At 34.2% G+C, this 26,032-nt stretch overlaps 2 protein-coding genes across 2 annotated transcripts in view; one reads left to right on the forward strand and one right to left on the reverse strand.

Moving 5' to 3' along the window:
- Positions 1-1,574: 1,574 nt before the first annotated feature.
- Positions 1,575-16,670, reverse strand: LOC137404433 (uncharacterized protein DDB_G0284459-like). The gene is made up of 6 exons (XM_068090633.1): positions 16,522-16,670; positions 8,384-8,484; positions 6,611-6,848; positions 3,840-3,989; positions 3,162-3,255; positions 1,575-2,261 (listed from the first exon to the last, which is right to left on the reverse strand). Exons 1-6 carry the CDS (start codon positions 16,559-16,561, stop codon positions 1,757-1,759), a joined length of 1,128 nt encoding a protein of 375 aa, XP_067946734.1. The 5' UTR covers positions 16,562-16,670; the 3' UTR covers positions 1,575-1,756.
- Positions 16,671-18,082: 1,412 nt separating this feature from the next.
- Positions 18,083-26,032, forward strand: part of LOC137403964 (coiled-coil domain-containing protein 150-like) — a 58,653-nt gene continuing 50,703 nt past the window's right edge. The window contains exons 1-2 of the mRNA XM_068090106.1: positions 18,083-18,249; positions 18,718-18,777. Coding sequence (XP_067946207.1) covers positions 18,142-18,249; positions 18,718-18,777 — 168 coding nt within the window. The 5' untranslated portion in view covers positions 18,083-18,141. The remainder of the gene's footprint in view (positions 18,250-18,717; positions 18,778-26,032) is intronic.

Raw genomic sequence — 26,032 nt, forward strand, 5'->3', positions numbered from 1 at the left:
ATGAAAACACAAGCTAGGCGCATTGAAGTCATAAAAGCAGCAATACCGGACATACTAGCAACATGTATAAGTAGTGTCATTAATTTATACTGTATTATCTATACCAGAGGTACTTAACCTTGTTGGAGGTACTGAAGTGTCGAATTTACGCTCACTGAATCCTTTGTGATGGTAAATATATTATATAGGTGAATAGAGTAAATGTGCTACCATCATAGAATCCTTTATTGAGCACAGGCTAAGAACTACTACTGTACATTGTATCTTACAACTCTACCATATCAGTTACACAGTGAGGATCAACTCATTAAAAGTGTAAAAGTTCTTCTGTGGCTTCAATATGGCAGAGCCAAAAAAAATAGGAGCTTTGCCTATTAGAATAATTACTAGTACAGTAGATTGAAATGTTTGTCTAGCAGTAACGGCTAGGTTGCAACCTTTGTAAGAGACTGATTCTTCAAATGAACTTTCATCTGATATTTGTTAGGTCTTCCCTGTTTTGTACCCAGTGAATCTGTGAGGCCGCACCCTCTCCATACCCTCATGAGCCTGTGAGCCCACACCCTTTGTATACCCTAATGAACCTGTGAGGCCACACCCTTTCATATCGTACTGCACCTGTGAGGCTGCATCCCTATCATTCCCCAGTGAAACTGTGAGGTCACACCCCTTTTGTACCTCTGGTGAACCTGCAAGACTATTCGCCCTTTACATTGATGCAAAACTATAAAGGCTCACCGCACCATACCTCTGTGAACGTGGAAAACCACTTCCTTGTTGTACCACTGTGAAACCACGACCTCATCAAATCTATGTTAACCTATATAGCCACACCCCATCATTTCTAGGTGAACCAGTGAGTTTGTGCCTCTAATACCATAGTGAACCTGCGAGACCATCCCTTGTAAGGCCACACCCCTTTTACACCATTTTGAACCTATAAAGCCAAACATCTGTCATACATGTGAGACCATTGCTGCGCTGCACCGATGTGAACCTGTGAACCCAATCCAGCCTTTGTAAACCTGTAAATGGTTGCCCTTGTTATGCTGTCAATTTTGCTGGAGACCAGCAGAAGTATGTATTGCTGAGAAGATTATTGATAAACATAATATATTTAATAAAATGTCATTGAGCTTCACATATCTACATATATTGTTAGAGTTTGTTTTGCTTTTAGACATGAAAAGATTATGCCAAGGTTAAGCAAACCACTTTGTGAAGTCAAATGCAGGTATGTTTTTTGCAGGTAAAAATACTATATATCTAGGCTAATATCATAGCAAATGAATTTTTTCTGTAATAAGAAATAAAATTTATAAGCACAGAGTTCATTTGATAAACACTATGGTCACAGCATATCCTAAAACTCACTTTACACTTCATGACATTGTTTCATCAGTAGATTTTGGAGTAACATAGAGTTGCCTGTATATTCTATGGGATTACTTTTACATAGCCTGTACAACTTGCGCAGTGATGAACCTATGCAGTTTATTCCTATAACTAATATTGTAATCAACTACAATGTTATAAAGGCTATAAAACAACATAAAAAAGCCATAAAATTGTAATGGAAAAGTTTATTCAAAATGAACTGAGATTCATTTCATAAGACAGCTTGTAAAGTCCAACTTATTATATATTAAAATTAATGCTATAAAATGGAGGTAGAAATATTATACTACAGCTATCGTATTACAGTCTGATAACTATATATATGATACACGATGCCTGATTTCTATTCACAGTTGTGTCAGATACTCAGCAAGTTGGTTTCAGATTTTACATCGACAGGGTGAGGCTCTGGGTCAGTGTTTGGTTTGGACTTCTCATGGACATTACTGTTCTCAGATTGTCGGCTGTTGGCTGAAACTTCATGTTTTAATATACTTTTCTTTTTATCATCTTTGGCTTTAGATGTTTTTGTTTGTTCTTCTACATTCTCAGACTGTTTCGTATTTGAAGATTCTGGAACATCCTTTGGTTTTTCCGTACTGAGTTGATCAAGGGAAGACGATTTACTCTTAGACTTATGTTTGTTAAGTTTATGTGGTCGCTTGTTTTTCTTCTCTTCTGATTTGAATGACTGATTTCGTTTAATCTCATCATTTCGTTTCTGAAGACGCTCCTGTCTGTCTTCTGCTGACTTTCGGAATCCGAATACATCTTCGGAACTTTGGCCGGATCCTGGACTACTTGACTCGACATCAGATGTTGCGAGAGTTTTGGTGCTGTTGTGGGAGTCGTATGCCCTGTGTCTATAATTTAAATTTTGCATGAATTGTAAAATGTGAAGCATTGTAGACCTATGCTTTAGACTGTAGGTAATCTTCTTACGAACTTCTGTTACCTACTTGATGCCTTTCTGAGAACATGTGAGAAAATTAGCTAAGTAGCCCTCCGTTCTTTGATTATATTAAAGTTGACACTTTGCACATGCACCATTATCATTAATTCAACTGTTTATAGATGTCTATTTTTTTCAAGTCTAATTTTGTGCTGACATATCAGATGAGAAAATATTGCAAGATAAAACAGCTGATTTCCAAAATTATAACTATTCAAATTTGATGAAGTAAACTATGAAATGAAATCATTCAAAGAAGTTTTTCTCCAACTATTTTTCTTTGGTAAAAAAATTCTAAATATGTTAAAATTATTTGTTATTAAGTAGTTTAACGAGAATAATTTATGTGCCATTGTTGTACATTATTGAATTCTTCTGAAGGTGCTCTTTAGCATTCATATCGGTTATATAGCCAATACTATCTTTGATAGACATTCATAGATTTATCAAATAATGCTATAATATTCTGTATACATTCATGTTTATAACTGTGATACTCATTAAGAACTATAGCTAATTGTATGATATTTAAATGTACATGTATATTAGTAACTCAAACTTTAGTGACTCTGATAGCTCTATGAGTAATGATAGCTCTATGAGTGATGATAGCTCTATGAGTGATGACCACTCTACTAACAGTAGTGCGAGTGCCGCTGAATAAAACCATCAAGTAAAAGTTATATATTTTTTACATTCTATGGTTTCTTTGATTAGCACAGTATTAGATTGCCAAGGAGTTGCTCTCTCTCTCTCTCTCTCTCTCTCTCTCTCTCTCTCTCTCTCAGTTCATGATACGCATATACTTCACCTTTTATTCCTTGTTGTACAAACAGCTATTGCAATGACAACAGCTATGATAATCGCTCCTCCTGCAATTGAGAGGCCAATCACGAGAGATAGGTCTAAAACAAAAGCCAATGAGTGTAACATTGGAGGGCTTTAGGAAGCATGATTGGCTTGTCTGGTGTACGAGTACAGTTTAAATGAGAGAGTGGCAGGTCTGTCATAGTTAAACAACAAAATAGAGTGAGTGGCAGGTCTGTCTTAGTGAATCTACAGAGTAGGGTGGCAGGTCTGTCATAGTAAAACAAAAAATAGAGTGGCAGGTCTGTCATAGGGAAATTTGAGAATAGAGTGAGTGGCAGGTCTGTCATAGTAAAACTTAAGAGCCGAAGAAGTGGCAGGTCTGTCATAGTGAAATTTGAGAATCGAGTGAGTGGCAGGTCTGTTATAGTGAAACAACAGAATAGAGTCAGTCAACTGTGTGTGCTATAGGAACTATAACTCACTAAATTAACTATACTCTCTACTATAACTATATTTGCTATATCCGTAGCAAATCATGCTATCTGGTTCAGGATGAAATAGTGTAATTTTTTGTTTGATGATTGAAGGTTTTAGTTTAATAAAATTTATTTCTTTTAATTTAACTTTTAGAACAAAGTTTTTCAATTCTAAATTTATAGTTCATATTCTCAACACATACCACTATTTTTTTCAGGCTGATTCATATCCTTTCTAGAAGTTTCTTGAATCCCACTAGTTATGCTCTCATCGACAGACGTTGTACTGGTTAGGGCTGGTGATAACGAAGTAGTTGTTAAAGCTGTTGGGCTCACAGAAGGGGAAGTAATCTCTGCAAATATTGTTATAAAATGAACAAAAGAAAGATTCATTGAGACTTGAAACATTGTTCTTGCAATAATGGAAACAGGAAACAGTGACGCCTGAATTGATAATAATATTTATTTTGTAATTCTCAAACAAATTTTGCATGTACTCAGGAGGTAACTTCTGAGATCTAATTTTTCATCAGCAAATTAAAATTTATTGCTCAACTATACAATTATAGGTATCCATAAATAGCCTACATAGTCATCTGGAACTAGTGGGAGTTATCAGCTCTTGCTGCCATGTTGAGTGATGTATTTAGAAAAAAGACTTATATGTGCTATCTTGCCATGTGAGCCCAGTTGATATATTAGAAATATTTATTTTATTATTTTATGCGCCACTCTGTATCATGTTGTTACAAAGCACCCACTTTAGTGGATTGCTATTACTGTAGTGCAACAACACTATTTCTATTATGGTAATGAAAACATATCATAGTACATTACGGTTGTTATTCAACAAGCAAGTATATCATACCAGTCCACTCCACTGTTGTTACACCAAATGATACTATATCAAAACATATTCTACATGTGAGTATATCGTCAGTTGATAATGTCCTTACAACACATGGCAGCATATCGTAAGATGCAAATGCCATCAGCCCAGTTTTATGATAAAGATGACAACACATAAAACACTGCAAATAGGTTGTAAAGGTGCCAACACATATAGCTACCTTTAAAGCTTCTTCTCTTCATGAGAAATTCTAACGCATTTATTTCAATAACAATACTATAATTATCATTAGTACTATTGTGCAGCTTTGGCCGGATGTTAAAACGTTATATGCTCACAGCCAATGAACATAGATAGACACCACCCCTTTCAAAATATTTGTTAAACCCAGCAGAGACCTTTGTTGTTGCGATATCACTGGTGGTGAGTGTACTTAGAGTTACATATCTAACAACAGTGACAAGACAACAGCACTTCATGCTGAACAACCAGAAGAGACTTAATAACATACAGCAAACTGTTATTATTGTTCTGGTGATTTACATTATCTTATTATTGTTTTATTACTGCTATCCTGGCAGTCTAGTGTAGATGTCTATGAGAGATTGTCAGTTGTTATAACTATCTGTACAATTATTCTGAGAAGAAGGAAGTTGATAGAGTTATTATTAGATACTATTATTATTATTATTATTAGTAGTAGTTATTAGAGTATTGATCTCCAAAGTCGAATGTAACGAGTTAGAGTCTCATTGCATACAATATTTTATCTCAATCTCCAACCCTGGCAGTAAATGAATAGACGGATACTACTCTTATTATCTGTCACTATTATTTATACCTATGTACATATAGATGTCAGTGTATAATTCTATGTAGCTGTTAGTGAATAACTCTATGTAGCTGTTAGTGTATAACTCTATGTAGCTGTTAGTGTATAATTTTATGTAGCTACTAGGGTGTAACTCTATGTAGCTGCTAGTGTATAACTCTATGTACCTGTTAGTATATAACTTTTTGTAGCTATTGATGTATAACTCTATGTAACTGCTAGTGTATAAATTTATATAGCTGTTAGTATATAACTCTATGTGGCTGGTAGTGTATAACTCTATGTAAATACTAGTGTATAACCCCATGTAACTGTTAGTGTATAACTCAAAGTAACTGTTAGTGTATAACTTTATGTAGCTGTTAGTATATAACTTTTTGTAGCTATTAATGTATAACTCTATGTAACTGCTAGTGTATAAATTTATGTAGCTGTTAGTATATAACTTTATGTAGCTGCTAGTGTATAACTCTATGTAGATGCTAGTGTATAACTCTATGTAACTGTTAGTGTATAGCTCTATGTAGCTGCTAGTATATAACTCTATGTAGCTGTTAGTGTATAACTCTATGTAGCTGTTAGTGTATAACTCTATGTAGCTGTTGGTGTATAACTCTATGTAGCTGCTAGTGTAAAGCTCTATGTAGCTGTTGGTGTATAACTCTATGTAGCTGTTAGTGTATAACTCTATGTAGCTATTAATATATAACTCTATGTAGCTGCTAGTGTATAATTTTATGTAGCTGTTAGTGTATAACTTTATGTAACTGTTAGTGTATAACTCTATGTAGCTGTTAGTGTATAACTCTATGTATTTCCTTTCTTGTTGCATCTTATTATAGAAAGGAAATGTCATATGTAAAACATAATGGCACATAGTTATCTTATTGTAAAACCATATTATGTCTAATAATACATTGTAATGGTATTATCATTATATATGTTTGCCCTTCCTATAATATTAGCAGCTGATGAACTTTAGTGCTATATTATGCAATATAATAAGCTATTGCCATTTTGTCCACTCTGGCAACAATTTTTAATTGTTTATAATTTTTATTGCAGTTTTTATAGCAAAAAAACACTATAAATGTGAATAATAGCTATAATATGTTTTTTTATATAATACATGTGTAGTTGTTCATTTAATTATGGCAAAGATATATATTTCACATCTTTTAAGCTTGAAGGCAAAAGATTTAATCTGGAACAAACGCTTTTGTTTTGAAGCTGTCAGCACTTACTTATGAAGGTTTGCATCCGTATTCTTATTTGCTTATAATTCAACTCACCATCTACACAACTGTAGGCAATGGATGCAAACGTAGCGTTTTTACGAGGACTTTCCGGGCACTCAATTGACTTCAATGGAATGTCTATAATGCTGGAAAGCAGGCACATCGACTGTCCATTACAGGAGTTGAGAATGGTCTCAGCCGTAGCCAGGCTCTCTGAACACAAGATGCTGTCAGGACAGCAGTCTTCTACGCAGCTCGCAGTGTTCACTCCGTAACTTATCTCATCATGCACCTAAAAATTGTTTGATAAAGTTGGATCATCTGGCTTTTCATCAGCGAACAGCTACATCAATGAACCCTGACATTTCAAACATGATCTCCATGAGTTTATTGAAAACAGAAGCTGTACATGCTGATGGCTCCCCTGTATGGAATTGCTTCAAGCTTGTTTGAACCTAATAGTGAGAGAACATTCAGGACCATGGAAATACAGTTAAATCATTTTCTTCTTAACTGGATGTCATCTTAGTTTAACTGACTCTGATGCATTTGATGACAAACAGAATCTTTTTTGAGCATACATACACTTTGTCTCCTATTAAACTGCCAGTTCATTAAAACTATTATATATATCTGCAGAAGCACCTTCACTGCTCATTGTGCCACTAAAGAGTGTCAGGTGAAATGACTACATTCACAATTAGGTATTCTGGAATAATAATGTGTGGTTGATTGGTGCAGATGTGAAGGTGAAAGTTGGGAGTTCTAATCCCAAATGATGCAATCCTTTTTTACAACCTTTTGTTGTGACTTTAGCCGGATGGGACCCCTATAATTGTAGGTAAGATTTTTCTAAACCACTAGAGTAATATCTATAATTATGTACAATTATTCCACACATTCAGTGGGTGGTGAGCTGGTGCAGCTGCTAAAATGTTGGTCTACCAAGCTGAGTGTTGTGGGTTCAATTCCCACCCTATGCAATATCTTTTTATAATTTTCAACTGTGGCGAGTATAGACACTGTTCCCATTATAGCCAATATACATCGGCCGATATACAGTTATTGTAGCTGTAGGATTAACATAATATTAACAGAAGGATAATGAATTGAACAATGACAAGTAATGCTTGTGCTCGTCTTGGTTAGAAACTGTAACCAATTTTTTGTCATTCTATTAATACATGACACTCTACTACTAGACTTATGACCCACCATGAGTAGGACTGGTCACCACTCCCTGCCCTACTTTATATGAATATATGTTTATAATTACTAGACAACCATTTGGGTGTTTGCCTTTGGAGACAGTATTAAATTGATTTGGAAGGTTATCTGTGTCTGCAGCACTTCACACATAATGCCATAAACCGAATATAGGCTTTTTCGTAGAAAGCTCTTAGCATTTATTTTCAAGTAAACATGAATTTAGCAAAATGACATTATTAAGTTCACGAACTGAATATTACTAACATTTAAATGGATAATATTTAAAATTTTTATGTCACCTCAAATTGCTGGCACAGGTAGTTTTACTGGAGTCAAAGTAAACTGTTGCATAATCAAATTTTAAAAAAATTTGTATCTCTATACTTTAAAATTTTAAAACAATATGTGCATTTTTCCGAACTGTTATTTTTTCAAGAAAGACATACTAGATACTAACAATAACTAATTAAAGTATTACTGTCTTTAAAATTAACTAACATAAAGTTTTTAGAAGACAAAAGTAACTTTTACCAAAGCAAAAATTTAAAGTTACTAAAACACTGTTTTAGAAGCAAATACTTGCCAGAAATTCTTCAGAAATGAACAAAAACAACTTACTAGAATTTTCTTTGGTGATTGGCAACTGAGTGTCTGAGCATAGACTTCTGAAGTGAGACAGATCACAAATTCTTTAGCATTTGTGGACATCAAAGCGGTAACTGCAATGAACACGATGTAGACTACCATTACTATTCATGGCTAAATTACAAACCTTCCTAGATAAAGCTGGTGATTTTCAGACATCCAGCTTTCAAAGTTTTACTGAACAGTTTTTACAGAAGCAGTTTTTTACACGAGATGACCCAAATCTGTTAATAAAGAAAACATAAAAAACTAGAAATAATATAAAATGCATGAAGTAGCAGCTCCTTTAGACTTTGTCTAGTCTAATATATATTAATATAGCCTACTTTGTCATTGTGTGTCTGTCTGTTAGTCCGTCTATTAGTCTGTCTGTTAGTCTGTCTGTTAGTCCATCCGTTAGTCCATCCATTAGTCCATCTGTTTGTCCGCCTGTTAGTCCGTCTGTTAGTCCGTCTGTTGGTTCGTCCGTTAGTCCGTCCATTGGTCCGTCTGTTTGTCCACCTGTTAGTCTGTCTATTAGTCCGTCCATTAGTCCGTCCATTAGTCCATCTGTTAGTCCGTCCATTAGTCCGTCTGTTAGTCCATCTGTTAGTCCGTCTATTAGTCTGTCTGTTAGTCCATCTGTTAATCTGTCTGTTAATCCGTCTATTAATCCGTCTGTTAGTCCGTCCGTTAGTCCACATATTTTGATCGATTTCATCCCAACTTCACACGCATATGCTCTGTACTTTGAATCAGGCCGTTAAACATTTTAGTTTTAATAATTTATCTGATTTCCGAGAATCGGTCTTTTAAACATCCACCTGCAGGCTTCCGATTAAAGCTGAAAAAAGTCGAGGGCATTACCAGGTTTACCGATCATGTTTAGTAAATTACATTGAGTATTTCTATCACTCCTAACTTTGATTCTAAGTATTGCAAAATCTACACTGTTCTTCACATGTCTTAAAAACAAAGAAAACGTTTTTATTTATTATTATTGCGCTGCTATAGTTTTTATTTTTATTTTTTTTATGCAAGGTATTTGTTTTAATGTTGAGTTAGCAGTTCTCGCTTGTCTGAAGCACACTGGCTGAGTTATTTAGCTCTCACCCTCAAACAAAAAACTCTGCAATATTTGACAAGCTACACGTGCATCGCATATAGCAAATACAACAAAACGCACAATACACAATGATGACTCAGCAGTTTCAACATTTAATGCAGAATATATTTTTGATGGAAATCCAAAACTAGTTACTTCACACGCAAAAGTGTTTTATTTGTGGCTCCTAACTTATTAACAGTCTTTGATTTAAAGGCTACTGACACATGTTGCAATGAAGCGTGTAATTATATCATAGTATGTATGGAGCCATTCCATTGAAGATCAGGAGGATGTCTGCTTAAATTACTGCAAGCAGAGGTTGTGCATGTTTTTAAGAATATTTTTGTACTACCAAAGGCTCAGTGCTCTTGGCTAGACATGCTGAGTCGAGTGGCAAGAGAGCCTCAACAACTGGAGGCATGTCCAGTTACAGAGAGCAGTTTAAGGCTGGATGTCCTTCCTGTCACCACCAGTGGCCTTTGTCAAGAATTAAACCCCAACCTGTTGTTTGTAGATCATGTGATCTAAACCACTAGACCACGGCAGCTCTCTGTTGTGGTATAAGTTGTAATACATAACAGTTGACTTCACTAATGGCCAGATAGGTTGATAAAAAACTACATCTCTAAAAATGTCCCATGTTTAATCATAAAATCTTTTGCCTCCACTAATTCTCTATAGCATCATTGGCACCACTCTTTCATACACGCACACACTTAGACCAATACGCATGGCAGATGCGGCAATATTTGAGAACTTTTAAAACTTGAAGTAGAAATGCAAAAGTTCAAACCACTAAACATCTGAACTCACTCGAGGTGTTTACCAAAATGACAGAGGGTCTGTTTACTGAGGCTTCAGCCCTCTGATGAAACACAATTAAAACTTATCTCATTCTCCTTGCCTCACTGCTCTCATTGTTATACCTGCCTCTCTTAGCTTCGATAAGCTGATTTGAAAGCTCTAGTTGTGATCATTCATAGGTATTAAGAGATTTCAAATGAGTTTGATTGAAATTGTGAGACCTCCTTTCTGCTATTTTCCCATCAGTAAAACTGATATGTAGTTTGGAAGTTAGAATAGTAAATGTTGTTATATGTTAAATACAAATCAATTTTCTGATCAGACTTTTTGATACTCTGGCAATGCCGGGTAGCACATATAGTATACATATATATATATATACATATATACCTATATATATTTTTCAAAGTTTGTCATCGTATGTGTATTTGTAGGATTGATTGTCCAGCTACAATTATAGACCCTGTTGCTATCATGTTTTCAGCTTCGCACAGCTTTGAGTTTACAAGATTCAATTCTACAAACTGGAATAGATTTAAAGTCATCTAAAGCAGGTAAAGGCCTAGGAATTGTACTAGCACTCAAAATATACCATAATAGGGTCGTGAGATCACTCCTACTGTCAGTCATTCACATTTCTTTAATTCGAGCCTATTTTGATGTGATTTACAGTGAAGGTCAAACACACTTGATAAACTATTAAAGTCAACGTTTAGTTTAATGATGGTTGAAGTTTTACAGTGCAATTCAATTATATTTGTAGATAAAAGGAATTTTCTAGAACATTTTTAGAAGGAATGAATATAACTCAAATGAATGGCTAAAACTAAATCATATGTAACGCAAAGCTGTGACACAGATGTATAGTTTTTATGTAAAACTTGAGATATCGAGAGGTCGCAGTGGCCCTCCGCATTGTCATATCGTTGTAATATTTATGTCTTTTGTTTAAACTTTGATGCGTTCCACTGAAGCTCAGGCAATACCTCTACAATAATCGAGCAGCCTGCCATTGTCATCAGTTAAATGCAGACGCATCCGTCAAAGAGTGAGAGTTGAGTCATTGTTTGTTTAATAAGCCAGTTTGAAAGGCAGGACAATCATTAAGGCTCATGCGCTGAAAAGCTTTCAAACGAGATGAATAGCATCGATAACCGCCGAGCCACCTAGTAAACTCCTTCGACTGCAAACAATATCTCTCTATTGTTAATCCAAACAAGACCTCAATTATAAACCAAGACTTTAATAATAACTCAAACAACTAAAGACTAACTAAAATTACAGAGGCTGTGTAGGGCGTCCCCTTATTGCGTTATGTGATTAACTTTGGTTTCATTGTCTAAATATTAAGCTCAAGAAGCTGACAGAAGCAGTTGTCGATCTTGTACTGATTGTATTCTTATGTATTCTCCAAACAGTAACTTAAACTTACTGAGAGTTCTACAAATAAATACCTCTGAAAGCTTGATTACTTTAGTTTGTGCATCTATTAGGTTGCCAACAGAGTGAGTTGAAAAGATACTTGCTTGAAATATGATGCTGAAAGACTTTTCAAAATTAGATCAAAAACCACAGAAAATGCATCAAGCCTTTCTACAACTTCAAATTTAGTAGGCTCCCCTATATGAAATGGTCATCTATAGCATGGGCGCCACAAAGATAGACATTATAAAGCTACCATAAATCGTCAACAAGTTCCAATCACTTTTGGTAGATAACTTTTATTCCTTATAAACTTACAGAAAAAATCAAACACTACAAAACTGCGACAACTGATAGAAATTAATTCTTAAAGCTCAGCACTGTTGACTGTAAGAATTCATTTTATGTACATTTCTTGTATAAAAAAGTATAAGAGTATGACTCAAAGAAGAGTATGCTTGTACCTGCAGTAATAGCCAAAACTAACCCTAAGAGTAAATTCAAACCATCTCTTTAACACTTGGAAGCCTTGGGCTGAAACATTTGGGGAGTTGCTTTCCCACCTGATTCTACGTCCGAGTAAACTCGGTTTTGTAGTTTCACTTTTTTTCCACATTTCTAATTTATGTAGAATTGCAAAATTTTGGTTGCTCTATGCATGACTCTATGCATAACTCTATGCATAATATGTTGCAAACTTAATTTCAAAGTTTTAAGTCAATTGGTTTATCAGTTCTAGAGATATCACTAAAATACCGAAGGAACTTCTTACTGACTGACACATGGCTGTTTATCAATTTCGATAATTTTTGGTATTGTTTCTTAACATAGAATGTTTTCGATGTTTTAAGAGCAAAACATACAAAATGTTTACTTTTGTTTGTTTTTCATCATTATAGATAGAAAATATTTTAATAAAATTAAACATGATCTATATATACCTATTTTTATTTATAGTATGCAGTATACAGTACAGTTTATGGTGTAAAATGTTAAAAAAATACTTTACCAAAACTGTTTTCTAGCCTTGGAACAGATTAAAATTTACATTTATCAATTTTAATAGGAAAAATAGTTTTGGATCTTGAACAACTCGGTTTTCGAACAACCTGCTGGAATGGATCATGTTCGAGAACCGAGGTTCCACTGTATTGCTCACATATGAAAAGCACTTCTAACTGACCGAGAAATGAAAAATGGCTGTTGACAGAAAGTTAGTTTCTAATGAATCACTGGATGAAATTCTATGTAAAAAAGGATCGAAAATAGACAAAGCTTAAAAACTTCTCCTCATCAACAAAAGCTTCACATTAAAACTGTTCGCTTTGCTATTCATAATAAGTATTACTCTCTATCAGAGTCGACGTATTGCAATCATATTTCTTCAGCTATCTCTAAAACATATCTTACATGAAAGAGTGTGAAACAAAAAACTGTTCACTCTATTTGATTTGTTTTATGGAGTTCTGCAAGCTTAGATCTTTGACGTGATATTCAGTTCAAAGGAATTTGGCTATTGCAAGTGCTTTAACCGTCGATAGAAATTTGTTAATACAGTCCGAGCCCAGGGACTCAATTGTATGTGCAAGACTGGGCTTCAAATTGTTACGATATTCTAACACTTCTGCAGCTTGCCAAATCCAGATCACATCCAATGTTTGTCAGAAATACTATTCTTCAATCTAAATACAGACTTTAGCTAGAGTTCTCTTTTTGGTCGCTTATCGCCGGTTCACACTATATCGCCGTTTGTCAGCGTTTTCCTTTCGGCGTTCATCGTCGATTATGTGAGCAGTGAATTGATGGCATCGCGGATACGTCAGAGAGGTTTGCAGCTGTCAAACTTTCCCGATAGTTCGCCGAGCATCGACAACCGCCTTTCAAATGTGAACCATTTCAGCGATGGTAATTTGCTGTCGCGGACAGAGTGATTTATTTATATCCGTTTATGATAGTCGCTGCGGGACTAGTTTTTAATTCCATCAAACAAAGAGGTTTCTTCGCAAAAATTAAAAAAGATAAATGAGAACACTATGTCATGGAGTATTTCATGATGCAAACACAGATGGGTATGTGATAGTGTGAACTTGGTTATCTTCGACGATCACCGAAGTATTGTGGCATCAACGCCAAAATACGGCGATGTAGTGTGAACCAGCCTTGACCGGCCACCAGAGCATGACTAAAACCCTGATGTAACAAGTAGTGCTGAGCTGTGGCGAGCAGGAACTGAGTCTACATGCCATATGTAAAACAACCTGGCGTCACCTTTCAATTAATGACACCTAGTAGGAGTCAGAATAATCAATATAATTACTATCCAACTCTTAGTGTAGCCTGACAAAGGTATTGTAAAGTGTTTCACTCACCTTAGCAAGTACATAATAAAACGTTGTTCATTAACCTGCTGTGCATTTACATCGCTCTAAAGTCATATTTGGTATTTACTTTCTAAACATTGCCTCTTTGCAGGACCTTTGTGTAATAGTAATTGTTTTACATAATTGTACAGTGAGAACTTAACAAAGGCTTTATCTCGTTGTTTGTCTGTTAGCTGGTTGAGTAAGACCCAAGGCTTTTTCAAATGAAAATCTTAGTATAAGCAGTTAGATTGCTGGCAAATCTTTTGGTTAAGTTTTCCTAGCAAAAAGCATTTTGAGCTTTTGTAATATACTTCTTTGGTGAACATTTTTTTCTTTTTTACAACTTATTCTTTTATCTTTCTTATTCTTATTCTTTTATCGCTGAAATAATTTTTCATATCTCCTCTATAGAATAGGGATACTATGCAAAGTAGATCAGGGTTTATCAATAGTAATTTGGGGGAGATAGATATATTGTGGCGAACGTTGCATTCACTTTATTTACTCCTATATGCCTTATACTGTCTTGTCCTTTTAAATATCGTGATTCGTCTCCCCTGTCTGCTGTATATGCTTATTTCTTATTACTCTGTACGTTTTTAATCGGCGACGCCAATAATTATTTAATCGTACTTATACTTCTTTTTATATTATTATTATATTCAGTTTCGACTGTGTGCTATGTTTTTACTTGTTTTTGTACATATCCACCTTCCTTTTATATGGTAGTAAATTGGGTGACTTGGCAAGATGGGCCAGGCTCCCAGTGGAGTTGTGAATGCTTCTGTTGTACATTGATTGTGGCGCTTACAGTCAAATACAAACTTATTCACTTTGAACTCATACACTCTTTCTTTGCCTGAAACAGGGGTGGATTGCAGTAGCCAGTTAAGGGAAGGCGCCTGACCTTGACACTATTTATACTTTCCCAAATGTAACCAAATATGTAATCTGAGCTAATACAAATGCAACAGTACAGCTTCAAATATTTCATATGTTATTTTTCAATGCCATAATAAAAATAAATTTGATACAAACTATGTGATAGTCAGCTAAAACCTTTCAAGCTATATGATAGGTGAGCATTCCAAAAGCTCCAGAAGGCATTTGTAGGATGAATGATTCTGACTGGCTTTCTGACTAAACGTGCTGACGCCCTTATATGGGATCAATGAACCATCAATGTATAGTTGTGTGTAAAATAAACTTTGATGGTAAACTAAAATTCTCATTTACAGCACTGTTACTCATTGTGAACTTCACCAATAGCAATAAATTATATATTAAATTAATTTTCATTTTGTTTTAATTTTAAGTATGCCAACCAAACAGCAGTAAAATTATTTTTTGAATGATCAAGGCTAAATTCTGAACACTCAAACGTTTAATGGTTGCAGATAATACAAGGCGTAACATATTTAGCAATGCTTACAAAACTAGACTTTGGAAATAAAAAAATTATTTTTATAAATTTTAGAAACAAGAAATCATGTCATGAAACCTGGTGATATGTAATCTAATTCTTTGTATTACCCTGGTTTGAGAAATTGCATCATAGTAGTTCAATTTGAGTGCAACTGACACATTAGTTGATGGAATATTCTGGATCTTAAAAAAAGTTTGAATTTAATGGTATATAACTTGTGTTTGCTTATAGTAACGAAGACGGGAACAACAAATTATGAATATGTTTGAGAAATTTGTTCGATAAACGGTTGGGCTCCAGTTTATATTGCATACCCCTGTATATACCCTATTTGATTAGTTTTTGATCAATACATAAAGATAAGATTATAAAACAGAACAAGGTATTCTTAACGCATGATGACAGGTTCCGTTATCGTAACGTATGAATCACCTTTGTAGTTGAACCGCTTGTCGAAAGCTTTTCTCTTTGCAAGTACAATATTTGTCTAAAAAGAACTTCTCGGAGGTGAAATGTTTGTTTAAGGGAGTAGCAGACGCCTTGACCCAAGCAACTCAGATTAATTGAGCTTCTCTTGTTCAAACGGTTTTGTTTGAACAGTGATTATTTTTTATGATACCTACTATGATAGGGTTAACATATATATATACAGCATGGTCATTTGTTTCTTTTGAAATAGTAGGTATTTTTGTAGTAGTGAAATTTTTTTTCACATTCTAGGCATTGAAGAATATCATTGCAAGATCTGAACTTGGCAACCAAAGTTTGGATTTCATTGGCTTTAAGACAGACAGCATGCCCAACATAATAATAAATGTCAAATGTTTTTCCATATCTCGCTAGTAAATAAGCTAAGATGTAACAACTTCAAAGAATTTTCACTGCTCTCTGACATTAGATTACGAATACGGATGTTCCAAGTGTATACAAGAAATAGCTGTTAAACACAAACCATTTTAGACCAACAGCATGGTGTTGTCTCTATTGAGTTTTTAACAGAGTCACTAACCTGTATATAGAACTAGCCAAGTCCATACTGCTAGCTCCATGCTGTCCCAGGTGCTGTCTGACAAACATTCGTTAGGTGATCAACTACATCAACATGGTAAAAGATTGTCCAACAGTTCGTGGAGCGAGAATTTACAATGAAGCATTCATGATCGTCCTGCGCTCGACTACATGTGAATAAAGGTTTATTCAAACTGTTAATAGCCCAAGTGTTTCTAGTCTAGAAACTTGTCATTGTGTATGACTATCACTACCTGTCCTATTGATTTACTTAGACTAAAGGATCTGATACGCTGTGAGCGTGACTACAAGCTAAATGCAATGGGCTCAGTAAATACTGCTGCAGTTGATGTACAGCTCAATATGACTCATCAGTACTTAATTCTATGACTTGCACAGTACATAATTCTATTGCTCTTACAAAGCATAGTTCTATTGCTCACACAGTGCATAAGTCTATGACTTACACAGTGTATAATTTTATGACTTATTTATTGCATAATTCTATGGCTCACATAGTACATATTTTTATGACTAACACAGTGTATAATTCTATGACTCATTCATTACATGATTCTATGGCTCACACGAGACATAATTCTATGACTCACACAATGCATAACGCTATGGCTCACATAGTACATAATTCTATGACTCAAATGGTGTTTAATTTTATGACTTATGCAGTGCATCATTCAATGACTCAAACAGAGCGCCTCAGCTCTACACAGTTATTATTATAGCCTCCTGTGATCCATAGTGGTATTTTATAATCTATACATAAGACAAGCTGTATCAACTCACACTTCCTGATCCTGTACCATCGCATAGGCTGCTTTCATCGAGATTAATCAATATGCTTGAATTATGTGCATTATTGGTTTTAATTTACTGTTAGCTTAAAGACAACTCAATCCAGCGAGTGTCAAAGTGTCTATATAGTTTTATTAGATTAAATATTTGTAGACTTTCTGAACAAAATAAGATCAAAGGCATTACTGCTCACAGTCTTTGCTTTTGTCTGAACTTTGAAATTTGATAATGTTAAACTATACCAAACTTTAATAATATCTATTTGATTATTATCTCACTAGCTCTAGCCAAACTGGTGCTCTAAATTTATTCAATGCATGCTGGAAGAAAACAGTGAGATCACGCAAAAAGTATGTGATATAAGGTATGCGACAAGAATGCTTTTAACCCTGCAAGTATTATTAGCAAGATAGCTAGCTAGCGCTTGCAAAATGTTTGAACAAATTTTTAATGACATGGGTCGGTAATATCATGGGGAGATTATTAAACACACACTGACGCACCTATACCGTACATGTGCAGTACATTATACGGTATATGTACAGTACATTGTACTTGCCAATACGTACACGCATGCACTTTCTTGGTAGTTGTTTGCACTTTACCGGCGTTTAACTCTAAGCGCGTTCTAGCTTTAGTTCTAAAATCGTAACGACTATTGGCAATATCATTATCGAAATCAAATCGTCACGCCAATGATCGCACAGTTTAGAAAACGAAACTGTCATGGCGCCGAAAACAAATCAGCTTCGCTTTGTGCAGCTTTGAATGAACGTCTGAAGTTTTTTGGAATAACTATTATTCTGAAATGGACGAAACTATACCAAAATCGGTAATTCCAATTTCAAAAAATGTTGTTCAGATGATGCAAAATAGATTAGAAGAGGTCGAAGATTCAGCCACTCAATTAACCCAGGTACTTTGTTTTTAAATATTGTTTATACCAATTATTATTACTAGCTTCCGCTTCCTTTATTAACTTATTTAAAGAAAGTCATCAAGTTTTTATTTGATTGCTGTGCTATAAGGTAATATTAATTGATACTCTGTTGAATTCCATTGAATATTTTTTTCTCCTTGTATCCATCTTTTGAACAATCCCTGTATAATTCTTCAGTATATTGACTTTACATTTACACGAAACCAAAGGTTTACCCGATGAATCTGGTATTATGTAATCTTTTAAAGTTTTGGATTGAAAGTGCTATGCCGAAATCTACTCGGCTGCCTCCAAATTGAATACTAAAACCGGTAAATCTCGGTACCAAATATAACGACCAAAACTAAGTGTGGATAAGGATGTTTAGCAGGCGTTATATCGTGCAAGAGCAACTCTTACTCTTACAAGAGCAATCAACTTACAGAGACTCTTATTCTGTTGCAGGAAATAGTTGCAGCAAAGCAGAGTAATTCTTCAGATCGTCTGTCTATTCTCCTGTCAAAGGTTTGTTACATCACAAAGTGGCTTCTAGGCTTTATGTGCCTTAACCTAAAATTAAAGTCTACAATTATAAAATGAATTAATGTGGATCAACATTATGAAATTTGTGGAAAACATTTACTATGGTAAAGAGTGATTACAAAAATGATTTATTGGTTTATGTGCATACCGTAAAACATTCATTTGAACGCCAACCCTCCCCTTATAGTGGCGCTTTATTAGAGTTGACATTCAAATAAAGGGTGGTGTCATATTTTGCAAACACCTCGTCTAAACTTTGATAAAATAAATTTAGCCCTTTCATGGGCGAACCGAATGTCGCCTAAATTTTGCACTCTCCTTCGGGCGGTGCGACATTAACCCTTTTGTATGCAAGAAATCTACCAACTCGCCTTCAATTTGTTGTAGATCTCTAAATAAATATGCATTTGGTTGCTTAGTAATACTTCTAGCAGTTGATATCTATTGCTTGCAATTAACTTATGATGATCTTATAGCCTGTGTTGCAATTTGTTGGAGCTTCAAAGTTTTTCATTTCATTTTAAATTTGAAGGCATATTTTCGTTTTATAACTACATTTAACAAGGTTGCATAAAAGCTCATTACATTCATTGATATGTTTGCTACAGTTTGCAGCCAAAACTGGCTTTTTATGTGCCATAAAAAAGGAGTTACGAGTGTCAGTTCATTGTAAGCCAAGTTCAGATTACCGCAATGATGCTATCAAATAATATGCTATAAATCTGCAAATTTACAAGTTATATAATAATAATCTATCAAAATCTACAAATAAATATTCAAAAACAAGTAGTATAAACACACCATATTTATAGGACATTCAGAAACGAAAACTAACATTTTTAAAACGAAAATATTAGTAGCATTTGCTCAGCCAGTTATTTTCTGATTGTTGTTTTCATTTGGAACCATTTCATATTTTTCTGGCGGGCTGTTCAATACCTTTCACAGTGTCGTCTGACCTCAACTCTTTTTGTGCACAACTGAGCTAGTTGATATTAGTGCCCAAACAATTTTTTTGGCAGAGCAAAACTTTTACATGATGCCATTTAGAATATACACTTCTCATGCAAATAAAGTGAAACCATGTGTAATCAAATTCGCCTCAAATGTTAACCTCAAAATATATAGTGGTGCCCATTCCATCGTAAATGCTAAACAATTTTTCACATTTGTCGAAGTATCAAGACTGTGTTAAACAAGGAAATACTATTAGCCTAGTACAGTTATTAATTATTTCTATTGTGTTGCGTTCAAAGATTTAATGAAAAACCGTAAAGCTTTAGAGTTGGAAAGCAGACTTCGACGCCAACAGAAACAACGAACAAATTAATTGTTATTGATGTAATCGAGTCATTATTAGAATGGTTTTGTGGACACTTTTCTGCTTATTACTTGCAACATTTATGGGCTCGTATGGGTTCACAAAGATCAAGAATATCAAATACTGGCAGTCAAATAGAAGGGGTGTTTAAATAAAGGGTGGTGCTCTATTTTTCAACTTTTCTCTTATAGTGGCATTCAAATAGAGGTTTTATGGTAAGTTATATAAGAGTCAATGTAATATATGAGTTTAGCTGCTCTACTGTTCCACTCTTCATTTACAGCATTAGCTTGTAATTTCTATATTTTGTATGTGATAATTGTACAATATAACATGAACTGATGATTGTGGTAACTAGTGGTGACTAAAGAACAGAGATCAGTACAAATTAATCTGCCTACAGCGCAGACACCATATCGCTTGCAGCTGTGTCTGCGAAGTGGGTATATTGCGGCCATCACGACCAAAGTGTGCTACTACTGTAAATGACCTTTTTTACAATCTACCCGACAGGCCAGGGTTGACACAACAAATCAAATGTTTAGATCATTGATTTCAATCATGATTTTTTCAGGAAAAAATCATGACTTTATTTTTTCATAATTATGCAAAAATCAGGGTTTTGTAATAAACATAGTTGTTTTGATGTGGGTGTAACAAATCTGTAAACACTCTTCTGGCAATAATTAACAAGTGTAATGGAAATGGAATGGGAATGTAATGGAAATAATTGACTGCTCATTATAACTAACTGTTCGTTCAACGGTAAGAAATTAAAGTATGCCAATTCTTGATAATGAAAAAGTTTCAACTTCTAAAGTGAGAATGGCAAGATTGCATGATGATATTAACGAAAATTGATGGTAGCCTTTATGGGATGAGTTGCTCTTTATGGGATTGTCTGCCCTTCATGGGATTGTCTGCTCTTTACGGAATGGTCTGCCTCTTATAGGGTGTTCTGCTCTTTATAGAATAATCTGTTCTTTATGGAATAATTTTCTCTTTATTGGATGTTCTGCTTTTATTGGATATTCTGCTCTTAATGGGATGTTCTGCTCTTTATGGGATGTTCTGCTCTTTATGGAATGCTCTGCCTTTTATGGGGTGTTCTGACCTGTTTGGGATGTTCTGCTCTTAAAAGTTGACTTGCAACAAAATTCACATTACAGTTATTTGGTATCAAAAGATTCACCATGTCTTACTCTGTTTTGTTGTAGGTGCCACATATGTGGAAATGTGATTACAAGCTCTTAAAAGCTCAAAAACGAAAAGCCGCCGTAGATTGGAATCTCTTTATTTCTCTGGCGTGGTCATGAAATTTGGTTATCGTCTTGTCACGTGATGTTCTCCCGTGAATTGAACGGGCAATAAAAATCTCAATATAAAACTTATCGTAGCACTAGTTTATGACAAACACTTCGGGTTTCACCGAAGACTGTATCAAATATAGATGCTCGCTACTTTACAGTTTTGTTTCAGTTTGGTCTAATCGGCAAGTCGTAATCTGATCATGTGACCCAATACTTCGCAAATAATTTCTGGAGCACTTTTCGATTGTCACAACTGGCCAACAGACTCATCATGATTATCAGACAATGATATGTAATCCTTCAAGCTAAGGCTAGAAAATTAAACAAATTTTTACGGTAAGTTATAAGATATCAGTGCTAAAAATGACAGCATTAAAATGACGATAAAACAGACGCGTAAGAACAATAGACATGGTTTTATTGAATGCGTGAAGTATATTTGTGAAAATATTTCGACGAATAAGGTTGCATGAAAGTGTAAACAGAAACCAGTCAATGTATATATATGAGTGCAGGCTATGACTGTTCCACAAGACAAAAAGTCTTTGGAATCATATTTGGGGGTTGTTGGATATCTAGCAAAATTTGTACCAAAGTTGTCTGAATTGACTGCCCCATTGTGACAGGTGTGCAAGAAAATTGTTCAGTTTTGTATATATACATACATATATATATATATATATATATATATACCCATATTTCCGAGTTAGGAGTTGAATAAATATATACCAGTTAGGAGGTTGCGGAATATAAGGGATTAGGAGTTAACGCAAATATATATGGGTAAGCCTCCTATATGGTCTAATTTATCTACATTGTAGATATATATATATATATTTATTCACCTCCTAATTATTATATATTTTTATGGAAATTTTAGGAGAATATGGTATCATACAACATATATTCATCGCCTTATCATACTTTGTATATATGCATACTAGAAAAACTGTCAAAACTTGGAGAATGTCTAGATGGTTGTTGTAAATTACATATCAATTTGAAGGTAAAATAATTCATACCTCAATGAGTAAGCAAAAATAATGATTACCAGCGCATATTGCTACAAATTACACATAAATTAGAATGTTACCATTGTAACTTATGTAATAGTTACAATGGAAACATTACATAGCTTGGCATAGCTTACATACCCTTTAGTAAGATGCCGTAACTTATATCATTTAGGAGTTTGCTATAACTTGTTTCTTTTAGAAGCTGCTCTGATTTACATATAATAAAGTATGTTGCTATAACTTATAGATCATTTGAGAAATTGATATAATTTGAATTTCACATAGTTGGTAGCAATTATCTATATATCAGTTAGGAGGCTGCTATGGATTATATATTAATTAGGAGGCAGCTGATATTTATATATCATTTAGGAGGTTGCTATAACTTACATATCATTGCAGAGGCTGCTATGAGTTACATATAATTTAGGATGTTGCTATCACTTATAGATCACCTAAGACCTTGCTATAATTTGAAATTTCCATAGTTGGTAGCTATTATTTATATATCAGTTAGGAGGCTGCTATGGATTATATATTAATCAGGAGGCTGCTGATATTTATATATCATTTAGGAGGTTGCTATAACTTACATATCATTGCAGAGGCTGCTATGAGTTACATATAATTTAGGATGTTGCTATCACTTGTAGATCACCTAAGACCTTGCTATAATTTGAATTTTCCATAGTTGATAGCTATTATTTATATATCAGTTAGGAGGCTGCTATGGATTATATATTAATTAGGAGGCTGCTGATATTTATATATCATTTAGGAGGTTGCTATAACTTACATATCATTGCAGAGGCTGGTATGAGTTACATATGATTTAAGATGATGCTGTGACTTATAGTGTAGATCACCTAAGACCTTGCTATAATTTGAATTTTCCATAGTTGATAGCTATTATTTATATATCAGTTAGGAGGCTGCTATGGATTATATATTAATTAGGAGGCTGCTGATATTTATATATCATTTAGGAGGTTGCTATATCTTACATATCATTGCAGAGGTTGCTATGAGTTACATAGAATTTAGGATGTTGCTATGACTTATAGATCACATAAGAGTTTACTAGAATTTGAATTTCACATAGTTGGTAGCTACTATTTATATATCAGTTAGGAGGCTGCAATGAATTATATATTACTTAGAAAGCTGGTGCTATTTGTATATCATTTAAGAGGTTGCTATAATTCACATATCATTGCAGAGGTGCCATGTGTTACACATAATTTGGGATGTTGCTATCACTTATAGATCAACTAAGAGTCTGCTATAATTTGAATTTCATATAGTTGGTAGCTACAGTACTATTTATATATCAGTTAAGAGGCTGCTATGAAATATATATTAATTAGGAGGCTGCTGATATTTATATATCATTTAGGAGGTTGCTATATCTTACATATCATTGCAGAGGTTGCTATGAGTTACATAGAATTTAGGATGTTGCTATGACTTATAGATCACATAAGAGTTTACTACAATTTGAATTTCATATAGTTGGTAACTACTATTTATATATCAGTTAAGAGGCTGCTATGAATTATATATTAATTAGGAGGCTGCTGCTATTCATATATCAATTAGGAGGTTGCTATAACTTACATATCATTGCAGAGGCTGCTATGGGTTACATATAATTTAGGATGTTGCTATCACTTATAGATCACCTAAGACCTTGCTATAATTTGAATTTTCCATAGTTGATAGATATTATCTATATATCATTTAGTAGGCTGCAATGAATTATATATAAATTAGGAGGCTGCTGCTATTTTTACATCATTTAGGAGGTTGCGATAACTTACATATCATTGCAGAGGTTGCTATGAGTTACATAGAATTTAGGATGCTGCTATGACTTATAGATCACATAAGAGTTTACTATAACTTGAATTTCATATAGATGGTAGCTACTATTTATATATCAGTTAGGAGGCTGCAATGAATTATATATTAATTAGGAGGCTGCTGCTATTTATATATCATTTAAGAGGTTTCTATAACTTACATATCATTGCAGAGGCTGCTATGGGTTACATATAATTTAGGATGCTGCTATCACTTATAGAACGCCTGAGAGTTTGCTATAATTTGAATTTCATATAGTTGGTAGCTACAGTACTATTTATATATCAGTTAGGAGACTGCTATGAATTATATATTAACTAGGTGGCTGCTGCTATTTATATATCATTTAGGAGGTTGCTATAACTTACATATCATTGCAGTGGTTGCTATGGGTTACATAGAATTTAGGATGTTGCTATGACTTATAGATCACAAAAAGAGTTTACTATAATTTGAATTTTATATAGTTGGTAGCTACTATTTATATATCAGTTAGGAGGCTGCAATGAATTATATAGTAATTAGGAAGCTGCTGTTATTTATATATCATTTAGGAGGTTGCTATAACTTACATATCAATGCAGAGGTACCATGGCTTACATATAATTTGGGATGTTGCTATCACTTATAGATCAACTAAGAGTCTGCTATAATCTGTACAATAAAACAACAATCTGTATAAAACAAAAATAATTGTTGTTAGAACCTACATATTGTATAGTATGTTAAACTTTAACGTAGGAATCAATAAATTTTGTATTTAAAACAACAACAGCCACCATGCTTGATACTAAAAAATTTAACTAGTCAAGTACCATAGAATGGTCGTTGCTTAGTCACCAAACGGAGTAAATTTATTCAGACGTCAAGTTTAATGCGATATTACAAACGCCTCAACAACAAGAAGACCCTGCTGCCAGTTTAATTTTGCAGCTTCTTGAGTAAGTTGTGGGCTCGGGCATAAGTCATCATTATAATTTTCAAACACCAATTTCTTTTAACAGTATACAGCTCTGGCATTTTTGGTAGTTTGCCTCAATCTTCCGATCATGGCTTTTTGAACTCTCAATTTTCTTTTAGGCTGCATAACTTTCTGCTCACTAATATAAACGAATAATGTAACTCAATATTTGTAAATATGGTCTATGTTATAGTTTCTTATTCAGTCACATATCGCTGCTGCACTGCATACAAAAACTTAAAAAAAATTAGTTGGTAACAATGCATGGACGCAACTCAGTTACTGTGATTGCTAAAATGAAACACACACATTTTTGCTTGCTGTGCATATTATCTACAGTAATAATATGAATTACTTGCACAACATACTTAGTTACTCAATCTAACATACAATAACAGCAATGTCTTTCTATTCATCTTAAGCCACTCTTAGAACGTTAAGTAAAAACATTTCCCCACTCGGGAATGGAGTGTCAGGTTGCAAAACCTGCGCAATACCACAGCACCATAAATTGGGTAGATTCCAAACAAGCCCATTGTGCCTATGTAGAATCCAGGGAAAAACTTAATGTCACATAGAGAGCCAATAAAAATACAATAACATTCTATCTTGAGGGCATTTTCGTTTTTCAAAACTTCTTTCTTACTGCAATTTATTGTTAGCAATGATCAGTCGGGCTGGACCCAGCACAGTACCAAATTTTTTCTAACTTTAGATCTCTTGACTTTGGGTGGTTTTATTGATCAATAGTAATACTGAGTGCTAT

Source organism: Watersipora subatra, chromosome 9, assembly GCF_963576615.1.
Source record: "Watersipora subatra chromosome 9, tzWatSuba1.1, whole genome shotgun sequence".
In the NCBI taxonomy this organism is placed as follows: domain Eukaryota; kingdom Metazoa; phylum Bryozoa; class Gymnolaemata; order Cheilostomatida; family Watersiporidae; genus Watersipora; species Watersipora subatra.

Coding starts and splice junctions, on each gene's coding strand:
- LOC137404433 (XM_068090633.1), bottom strand. CDS start 16,561: ATGGAGCTAGCAGTATGGACTTGGCTAGTTCTATATACAG. Junction 3,990..6,610: donor TGCCTACAGTTGTGTAGATG/GTGAGTTGAATT, acceptor CAATATTTGCAG/AGATTACTTCCCCTTCTGTG. Junction 3,256..3,839: donor TCAGCCTGAAAAAAATAGTG/GTATGTGTTGAG, acceptor CTTTTGTTTTAG/ACCTATCTCTCGTGATTGGC.